The 10657-nt window shown below is 46.7% G+C and overlaps 1 protein-coding gene across 1 annotated transcript; it reads right to left on the bottom strand.

The window, feature by feature from the left end:
* Positions 1–637: 637 nt before the first annotated feature.
* On the bottom strand, positions 638–6425 carry LOC309330790 (uncharacterized protein). Its single transcript, XM_081842642.1, has 3 exons — positions 6076–6425; positions 3485–3664; positions 638–1006 (listed from the first exon to the last, which is right to left on the bottom strand). The coding sequence occupies exons 1-3, from the start codon at positions 6376–6378 to the stop codon at positions 905–907; spliced, it is 585 nt and encodes a 194-aa protein (XP_081698768.1). The 5' UTR covers positions 6379–6425; the 3' UTR covers positions 638–904.
* Between the last annotated feature and the right edge of the window lie 4232 nt (positions 6426–10657).

The following is a 10657-nucleotide window of genomic DNA, read 5'->3' as shown; positions in this document are numbered from 1 at the left end:
CAGTAAACTCTCAGCAGGGGGCCGGTCCACTGTCCCTCAGACCATGTGGGGGGCTGGACTATACTTTGAAAAGAAAAAAAAAGGAACGCATTCCTATGCCCCACAAATAACCCAGAGATGCATTTTAAATAAAAGCACACATTCTGCTCATGTAAAAACACCAGGCAGGCTCCACAAATAACCCAGAGATGCATTTTAAATAAAAGCATACATTCTGCTCATGTAAAAACACGCTGATTCCCAGACTGTCTGCAGGCCGGATTTAGAAGGCAATTGGGCCACATCCGGCCCCCAGGCCTTAGTTTGCCTACCCATGCTGTAGTACATTGTTTATTGCTTTCAGTTTATAAATCAGTGGTCTTGTTAAAGAGTAAAATTCATGTAAAAATACTGTTTTGGGGTTGTTTTTAAAAGCCTGGAACGGGTTAATCCATTATGCATTACTTTCTATGGGAAAGCACACCTTGGTTTTGGAATGGACTTCCAGAACGGATTAAGTTTGAGAACCAAGGTACCACTGTTCACCACCTGCTGTTCAGCTCCCTGCCTTCTCCCCTACTTATCCCAATAAGCACTAGTCACTACTGGCAGAGAGGGTGGACAAGACACACACACAAAGTTTACAAAGCCATTCAACTTCATGGCAATGCTTGTGCGAGTTAATTTTATTGCTCCTATTTCGGAACGAAAAGAGACAGAGATGGAGAGCGACCAGAGCGTCTAGGATGAGGAGGGGGCACAGTGGGTTCAGACACCCCCTTTTAGTGGGAGAGTTTCTAGGCGTGCATCTATGTGATTATTTTGCAGCTGTGGAGGAAGAGGAACAGACTAAGGTGGGGGCTTCTCCTCCCCCTGCCCCCACCGCAGTTGACTGGCGGCATCATCCAGGGGTTAGGCAGGGTCTTCACCACAAGTCTCGAACATGCAGCGGTTTGCATTTGTGGTGAACCACAGATATCGAGCCTTCTCTTGCATCCATATATATTCTGAAGTTGCAGTTCAGATTCTGTGAACAAGTGTGGCAGTGGGGGGGGGGAGGAGAGGGGGGGAGATGAAAGAAACAAGTTAGAAATGTGGGGGTTTGTCCATGCCATCAAATATGACGATGAAAAACTGTGGCCACAGCAATTTTCCTTAATAGCAAATGGAAAGTTTCCCAGTGAATTCTGTGGAGGCCTTGAGTAAGAGCAGGGTTGGATCCTGCCTTCAACTTTCTGCCTCATGAGCAGATCTGTTCTCATTAAGAAAGAACCTTATTTCAATGGAAGAACATGGCTGAATCAAGACATATTTGAAAAACACTGTGCAAATACTTTTTTTAAAAAAAAAAGTTTTAAAAATATATGGCGTTTGCCATTAGCTCACTAGCACCATCTAGTGCCACATTTGTATAAAGCACCTAAAACACACTTAAACCATTATATTTGCAGCTATATAGCTGAGCCTCACCTCTATATTCTGGCTTTTGAGGAGTATATGTTCAGCACCCACATTATTTCTGTGATGCTAAGTTGTTTTAAACTTTTTAAAATATATATATATTATTTTTATTGCATATTTATACTCTGCCTTTTCCTCTGACAGGATTCGAGGTGGCTTACAGATAATATTATATATTTAAACAGAATGTAGCCAAAGCCATTATGCATCCAGCAGCCTTGCTTCACATGCAGAAAATGAAAAAAATGAGGGGGGGGGGGAGAGGAGGGGAAAGGAAGAAAAAAGAAAATGACATATGAAAGGGGGGGACACACACCCACAAAACATAACAAAAACTCTATAGTACCATGAATAAAATTTAAAAATATCATTTCCATTGTCATTCCAGAAATGTAAAAACAAAGCCCGCCTTTCAATCAGTTTTCTTCATTATTATGTATTGCTTCATCGTTCAGATAGCTTTAAACAATGCAGATAAAATTCAAAAAAGCTAAAAGCATATAAAAAGGCCATTGAAAAGTTATTGAACTCTAACGGAATTCAACAGAACGAAAAGAAAAACTGAATTGGTTAAAATAAAAATAATAAAGACAGCACGGTACTATGGAAAGCCCTCTCTCAGTGATGCAAACATTTCCCCTCAAAAACCTAGAAACCATGGGCACTACTTGGAGCAATAATTTGGGTCCTGTGACCATCTCTTGGGGTGCCACCAGACAGCTGCCCTATGCCCCAACAAACATTTACACATTCAGTGTCAATTTGTAGTGGACTGTCTGCTTCTCCTCCTGCTACATAACTGCTGCTTGACACTCCTGTCTTACTGATTTTGTTCTGGCCTCCTTTGATTCTCCCCAGTCCACTGTTTCCAACCCTGCAGTCTGGCCTCGCCTCCCTTATCTCAACAGCAGAAGTGAGTCGTGAGTTAAGACACCACACTGCCAAGCCGCCTTGCTCTCCCCCATCCTGCCTTGGCGGAACTGGATGTAGCTGGCAAGGTTTTCCACCTTTCTCTCTCCTCTGCCTGCAGCAAGGGGTCCCCCCCCGCCATTCCCTTCAGGGGCAGGGGGGGGGTCCACCCTGGGTGACACTCTGGGGGGGCGGTTGACAAGATGGCCCCTGCCCCCCAGGTGTAGAGAGGCCGAAGGTGCAATCAGTATGGGCGCCTCTTGCACGGCAACTGTACGGACTGCTGCTCCCTCACGCCCTCCATATGGGCATCCATAGATTCAACGTGCTGCCACCTGCCTTATTGCAGGGCAGATTCGAGAGTAAACCATACATGGAACGAGTCTGCCTCTGTGGCTTGATGGAGGTAGAAACTGACTCTCATGTCTTGTTATGCGGCCATTTCTACGGGGATATACGCTCGGTATTTATCACTCCTGTTATACAAAAATCTCCAAATGGGTCTGAACTTCAATGTCTAAAACTCCTGGTAGAGGACATGGATATAGAGATCACGCTAAGGGTGGCCAAATTCTGTGTGAGTGCCATAAAACTTAGGGGACAAGCTGTACAGTGGTACCTCGGGTTACATACGCTTCAGGTTACACACTCCACTAACCCAGAAATAATGCTTCAGGTTAAGAACTTTGCTTCAGGATAAGAACAGAAATCGGGCTCCAGCAGTGCAGCGGCAGCAGGAGAACCCATTAGCTAAAGTGGTGCTTCAGGTTAAAAACAGTTTCAGGTTAAGAACGGACCTCCGAAACGAATTAAGTACTTAACATGAGGTACCACTGTACTACCAAAATGAATAAAGTTTTAAATGATAATTTTAGGTTATATTTTAGTGATCAAGATTTACTATATTTTTTTAACTGCCACTATATCTGAATTGTCTCTGTTATACCCAATTGCAATTCAATGTATTCCTGTTGCATTTTATGATTTTCCCGATATTGTAAGTGAGCCGGAACTGGTCTGTGACCATAATAATAAGATTCTAATCTGCAGGGGCTTGGCCTAGATGTCCTTTGGGGTGTCCCTTCCAACCTTACAATGCTATGATGCTGTGACTAAATGGACGCTGTTAGCTCACCTCCTGTTCGTCTGGAGGTGGCAGGTTGCAACCTTTCAGCTCCGGCAATGGCTCCTTCTTTGAAGAGTACATAAAATGCACCATATGTTCAAACATGTCACGACGCTCCTTCAGGTCCTCCTTTCTGCAGTCGGTCTTCGCCAGTAACATCTTCATGTGCACCATTGTTCCAATGGCATCCTGGAAGCAGAGAATAAGAGCTGCTTCAAGCTCCCAGCTTCTGTGATGCCAACCAGCTCCTGGCCTGGCATTGTGCATGTGTGTTCCCAGAGGCAATTTTTCAGGGAATAAGGGTTTTGCATCAAGTCAGTCTTAATTTCAGCCCTGAAATCTGATTTCAGGGACAAGGCTCAAGCTTTCAAATGTCTACACTGTTCAGTTAAAGCACATTTTAGCCTGGTGACCCCCCCATCATAGTTCCCACCAACACAGACACCAAAGGGGGTGGGACAGAGGGGCAAGTGCCCACCCCAAAGAGCCCACCCCCTTTACTCCCTGCCCCATGGCTGGACTCTGTTATCACCACATATTGCTATTTTTCTTTGAGAGATATTGATGTATGGGATGCAACTCACCCACCTAGAAATATACTTTATCCCTCTGTGCCCGCCTAATTACCGCATTTGTTTCCTTGGTGCTGCAACTAGCTGCAGTTGGCAATAGACTTAACAAGCTACAGTTCCCAGGATTTTTTTTTTGGGGGGGGGAGCCATGTGCTTTAAATGTGTATCGAATGTGCATTGTATGTACGGTGCCGATCTGCCCTAAGTGTGAAAGGGGTAAGAAAGGGTGTCAAAGCATGTGCAGAGTGCCTTTTCATGGGTATTAGGGAACCACACCCAGCCCTTACAATGTGTGGCTTATAGGGCAAATTCAGAGATGTGAGGGTGAAATCTCTCCCACCCCCTTTTCTTCTTTGAAATTAAGCACTTTGCACACACCCCTCCCTTCATGCGATCTCTGGCTCCCCCCCTCCACACTTTTTCTTCTCCAGCACCAGCTGGCAGAAGAGAGAGGAAATTTTTGCTCTTAGTTCTCATGCAATCCCAGAATTCTACAGCCATTGGTGCCAGGTATAGGGGGTGCTAGGGGCTCCAGACTCCTCAACATTTTCAATCAAGGGGTCCAGTCACCCCCCCAATACTGAGGGGGCTGACAACCCCCATCATCCCTGGGGGGGTTGCTTCAGCCCCCACCCAAGAGATGGGAGGGGGCTGGGACAAGCGAAGACAAGTTGTCACCCTTGTCTATAGCAACAGGGCCTGCCCACCCATGAGGCAAAGTGAGGCGATTGCCTCAGCCAGCAGGTTCCACAGGACCAGCAGAGCCCGATGTTTCTCTTTCTCTCTCCCCCCCCCACTTTTTCCCTCATGTAGATCTTCCCCCACCTCTTTTTCCCTGGTGGTAAAGGAAGCACCATTTTGTCCACCTAAGGTGCCAGCATTGTGCAGCCATAAAACCAAACCATGGAATTGAGGCCAGTGGTTTTCAGTGGGGTGCCTTGAATGACGGTCAGGGGTGCCACTGGCAACACTGGCCTCTGTCCCTCTCTCCTTCCCTCCCTCCTCTGATGCCATCTAGCATCTCTGCCTCCCAAAGTCTTGCACAGCTGTTTGTTGCAGCAGCCCTGGCTACAAGCTCCCCAGGCGAATGGTGCCTCTGGCGCTGGCCAGGGGGTGCTGGTTGCCAGGAGCTGAGGTGGCATCAGAGTAGGCAATCCAGCCTGAGAGCTGAAGGAGATCCTTTCCACCATGCAGGGCCAGCGGTGCCCACTGCTGCAACTGCTGTCTCCCAAGGTGAGCAAGGTGCTGGCCTCACATTCACCTTTGGCCAGTCTCTGGGGGGCATCCTCTTCCCAGGCCCCTGTGGGTAGGTGTGAGCAGGCACCTCTCTTTGGGGTGGCGGGGGGGGGGAGGAAGTGGCGGCTCAGAGACGGGGGCAGTGGCGGCTGCCCGGAGGACTCCCAAAGAGAGGGGAAAGGAGAGGAGGCTGAGGGAACACTCCACATGGGTGTTCAAAAAGGGGTGAGGGGCTGCAGGCTCCGCAGGCAAGGGGTGACAGAACTGGGCTCCTGAACCCCACAGGGGAGCCGCAGAAAGAATGTAGCTTTTCGAGAGAGCCCTGGACTCAAAATGTTTGAAAACCTCTGCTATAGGCTATTAACTGATGGAAGTAATTGGTATTTAGACAAGCATAAGAAGGAGAGAAGAAAAGAAAGAACAGTTGTCAGGGCAGGAGAAGGGAGCCAGCTAGGGGGAAGTCCTTGCCTGCAAAAGCCCCACAAGACATGGGAAAGTACACACTAAGACTTCCTTCTTCTTCTTTACCATCACAAGGACTAGGAACCTTATTCTTCCAAATCTTCACCCACCCACTTCCATGTCATCTTGTGGACAACGTACAAAGGGGGGGGGGGATACAGAACCACAAGAGGAAGGGAGCAGTGCTGAGTGACTCTTATCCCTGCCCTCAAACACCGCTATGATGGTCTGATGGCTTTTGGGTGTCTGCCTAGGGGCAAAAGAGAGAGGGTGCTCCAAATGGGGGACATTCCACCACCCCGGAGCCCTTGGGGTGCCTGTTTCCTTTACCTTGAATGTTGGAGGTTTGGCCTCCACGCTGCTGTAAATACCATCATAATATGGAAGCTTGTTAAAATAGTCCACAGCCAGGGACCCAAAATCCAGCGGTTCTCCTTCTTCAAAGCTTTCCATTGCCTCCCGTTCTTCATACAAAGTCGGCTCCATCTGGTCCTCAGACGCTTCTGGGGCAAGTGGCTCTCCTAACTCTTCCTGGGAGGGCTGCTCTTCTTCTTCTTCTTGCCCCCATGCCGGCTGACCTAGGAGCAGGGCTCCCACGAGGAGCAGTGGCAAACACAGCCAGGATCCGGTCATTGTGGCAAGGAAAGGCTGGGAACTCAGAGGCTGCCGGGCTGGAGGCGAGAGCCCTGCAGATATAGGGATGGAGGAGGCTCCGCCCCCTGGTGTCTCTGCCCACCCCAACGGGAGGGACCCCACCTCCTCCAAGACACGTCCACAAGGCAACCAGATCAGAGAGAAGAAAAGTGAGTCGAGTCCGAGAACCCAGCACAGACTTGTGACTTCACGCTCAGGCTCTGGGAGGTCCCTTGCGCTCCTCTGATTCAGATACCTCTCATAACAAGCTATTGTTTACTAATCAAAACAGGCACTAAGAGATTTATTTCTTCGGCCCTCTTTTCTCCCCAGTGAGCCCTCCAGGATGCTGCAGTTCAGTTCTCTGGGATGCCGTGAGGCGAGGGGGCGTCCCAAGCTGGTACAAATGCCCAGAAGCTGGATTTTTCACTTCCACCTGGGAATGGAAGAATATGTCTTCTTTTCAATCTTAAATTCAGCTTCAGTTTCTCATTTTAGTTTTTGTTTTTTTTAAAAAAGTCCTCATGAGAATTCTTCAGTGTTTTTCCATAAATAAGCATATTTTTTTGTGTATGCAGTTCTGGCCAGGGAATGGAGAGAAATATGATTCAGTTTGCATTTAAAAAGGAATCACTCAGATCCATACTTTATGAGAAGCAAAACACAGCCATTCTTTGAAATTTGTGTTTATCTGAATTTTGCAATGCTACTCTCCAACTAACGATGTTCCCCAAAATTAGGGGAATTTCTCGCAAAAATGGGTACATTAGTCAGAACTGCAACAAACACGTGCTGCTTCAGAGAAATTTGTGCTATAACTCTGGAGAATTGTCATGAGTTGCTGCAAAAATGTGGGGAATTGAATTTAAGACTAGGAAAATGAGGTACTGAGTGAACTGACAAATGACAGGCGCAATTGATAGTCACCAGCATACACAGTTTTGCAAACAGCTTCTAATGTTTATTGTATTTCTTCATCAGATAAATTTTTCTACATGTTTTTGACGTATGAAAAAACAGGTTAAGAACAGTTTCAGGTTAAGAACAGACCTCCGGAAAGAATTAAGTACGTGACCAGAGGTACCACTGTATTCTGATTCACCAAAGAAATCTTTTACAGTTACGTTTTTAATTCTGGATGAACGCAAAGAGAAATGAAGCTGAACAAACGTTCTTCAGGCCCCCAAATGAGATGAAATGAGGCAAAGGGAGATTAAGAGGTTTAAAACGTAGAACAAACAGACAAGCAAACCCCAAAAGCCCTTCTTGTCAGATATATTGATAAGGACATCTGATAAAGATTCTTGATGCATTGGCAGTGATCTTTTCAGGGACTCAAATCAAAGCAAAAGTTGCGAGGATTATTAGTTTATTGGGACATTAAAACAAACCCAAAGCTGGCCCATCTCTTGTGGTCACCTGAGGCTTCACCTGGACTGTTGGTTAATCATGTACCTCCAAAATATTTGAATAGCGCCCTGGACCAAGTTCTTGCCAACAAAAACCCTGCTGAATCGCCCCTTTCAGAATGGGAGCTCCCTGTTCCTTGTGTGAAAAGCATCCAAAAATATCATCATTATCATTGATGCCATTTCCATTCAGCTCGGTTGCATTTTGATATTCTTCCTTGGTCATCTTTTAAAAATAATAACGCTTCATCTCCCCTGTGCTTTATATTCCATTATCTCCACTGCTGACCTTGGCAGGGACAGGTGGTGCTCTGGGCCAGGAAGAGGGCCCAGTCAGGGTGACTGGTTGGACTGGAGAGGGTAGAGGGAGCTCCTGCTTCTACACACACTGTCAACACTGAGGCAAAGCAAGCCTGTGGACAAATGAGGTCTGTGTCTTCTCTGAAAGCTTGGAGAGCTGTTGCCAGTAAGTTTAGATTAAACCAGGGAGTAGGACCTGTGTCCTTCGAGATGCTCCCAGCAGCCCCTGCGGCCAGCATGGCCAATAGTCTGGGATGATGGGAGCTGGAATCCTGCACCATCTGAAGAGCATTTGGTTGGCTATCTCCTGGATGTCAACAATGCTAAGTTTGATTGTCCCATGGCCTGACTCTCCATATAATGCATCTATGAATGTTCCTTGGATTTGCAACAGCCCAGTTTTATTATTGAAAGCTTTCCCCAGTACAGTGGTACCTCGGGTTATATATGCTTCAGGTTACATACGCTTCAGGTTACAGACTTCGCTAACCCAGAAATAGTACCTCGGGTTAAGAACTTTGCTTCAGGATGAGAACAGAAATCGTGTTCCGGCGGCTCAGCGGCAGCAGGAAGCCCCATTAGCTAAAGTGGTGCTTCAGGTTAAGAACAGTTTCAGGTTAAGAACGGACCTCCAGAACGAATTAAGTACTTAACCCGAGGTACCACTGTAATCATAGATGTGTGGAGAGAGATACCTCTGTCAGTAGAGCATGAGCTTAATCTCAGGGTTGCGGGTTCAAGTCCCTCATAGGGCAAAAAGATTCCTGTTTTGCGGGGGGCTGGACTAGATGACTCTTCTGGTCCCTTCTGACTCTACAGTTCTATGATTCTATAGTGCAGAAAGTTGGGAATGAGAATCTTTGTGTCACCTGATTTTTCCTCCGATTATACATGTTTAAAAGGGATCCAGGGGAGATCCTGGAAATCACAGAGCGGTTCGCTTTCACCTGGAAAAGTGGTGGGAAGTATTGTTAAAGATAAAATGACCAAGCATACAGAAGAACAAGCTCCCAGTACATTTCTGAGCACAATTCAAAGTGTTGGTGCTGACTGTTAAAGCCCTAAATGGCCTCGGTCCTGTATACCTGAAGGAGCGTCTCCAGCCCCAGTGTTCAGCCCGGACACTGAGGTTCAGCGCTGAGGGCCTTCTGGCAGCTCCCTCACTGTGAGAAGCGAGGTTACGGGGTCTTCTTGGTAGTGGCACCTGCCCTTGGAACACCCTCCCATCAAATGTCAAGGCAATAAGCAACTATCTTACTTTTAAAAGACATCTGAAGGCAGCCCTGTTTAGGGAGGTTTTTAATGTTTAATGCTGTATTGTGTTTTTAATATTTGGTTGGGAGCCGCCCAGAGTGGCTGGGGAAACCCTGCCAGATGGGTGGGGTATAAATAATATGTTGTTGTTGTTGTTGTTAATGAAGAAGCACCAGCATGGTCCAGTCTCATGAACCTATTAGATACCTTTGAACATGTCAACAAGAAAATAGATGGAGGCAGCTGGAGGCAGGATTGCTGGAAAACCTGGGAGGGGAGAGGGCTCTTGTGCTTGAGTCCTGGTTGCAGGTTTCCCACAGGCACCTGGTTGGCCACTGTGAGAACAAGATGCTGGACTAGATGGGCCATTGGCCCGATCCTGCAGGCTCTTATTGTGCTCTTAGGTTTCTTGCTGTTGCTTAAAACAATATTAACAAAGGGAAAATCCCAAAGAAATGGCATGGGAAATTCTGCAGAAGTGGCACCTCACTCCAGTCCACCTGCCCCACATTAGTGGTGCTCACTTGGGGCAGATGTGCAATGTTGGGTTCCACATCTCCACATGTGGTGGACCTGTGACAAGGTGGCTACATTCTGCAAGGAAGTCTTCCAAGTAATCAGAGAGATAACTGCAGAAAACACAGTCAAAGGCTCAGAGTTGGCCTTGCTTAATCTTGACCTAGAGAACAATATAAAGCTTCATTTTAAGCATCTTACCGGCCCGTAATAGCCAGATTTTCAAAATTCTTAGAGAGTAAAACATTGACCACACAGCCTGGTGATTAGTGCCAATAGGAAAATTAAGCACTAAGCTAAATTAAGCAGGGGGAATTAAACAAAAATAGGTGTTCTTGTTTGATTGGAGCAGTTTTACTATGCACAGTGCAAAAGAGGAGAAGGTGAGAACCTTTGGCACTTTACAAAATTGTACAGTATGGTGCTATAGATTGCACATGGCAGCTGGAACTGCCACACAGCCAGGAGTGCGATAAAGCGAGGGCTATAAGCGCCGATGCAATTCAACCTCACCACTTTTGTTGCTAAACATTTCTGCGAGGAATAGCTTATGATGGTGTTTTGGTACAAATTCCATAGAATTTGGTATGGATTCCCTGGAATTCAAAGGGTTATGAAAGAAAACACAGTATATGGAATAAAATAAGTACAGTGGTACCTCGGGTACTTAATTCATTCCGGAGGTCCGTTCTTAACCTGAAACTGTTCTTAACCTGAAGCACCACTTTAGTTAACGGGGCCTCCTGCTGCTGCTGTGCCGCCGGAGCACGATTTCTGTTCTTATCCGGAAGCAAAGTTCT

Source organism: Podarcis erhardii (genome assembly GCF_964252035.2).
Source record: "Podarcis erhardii genome assembly, chromosome: 15".
NCBI classification, from domain to species: Eukaryota; Metazoa; Chordata; class Lepidosauria; order Squamata; family Lacertidae; genus Podarcis; species Podarcis erhardii.
The sequence above is the reverse complement of the archived record's forward strand: the minus strand, read 5'-3'. Positions and strand labels throughout refer to the sequence as shown.

Bases quoted from the DNA above. Each gene is read 5' to 3' on its own strand.
- LOC309330790 (XM_081842642.1), bottom strand. From the start codon at position 6,378: ATGACCGGATCCTGGCTGTGTTTGCCACTGCTCCTCGTGGGAGCCCTG. The intron at 3,665-6,075 runs GTAAAGGAAACA...CTCTGCTTCCAG, and splicing joins CCAAACCTCCAACATTCAAG to GATGCCATTGGAACAATGGT. The intron at 1,007-3,484 runs GTGAGCTAACAG...ACTTGTTCACAG, and splicing joins CACCTCCAGACGAACAGGAG to AATCTGAACTGCAACTTCAG.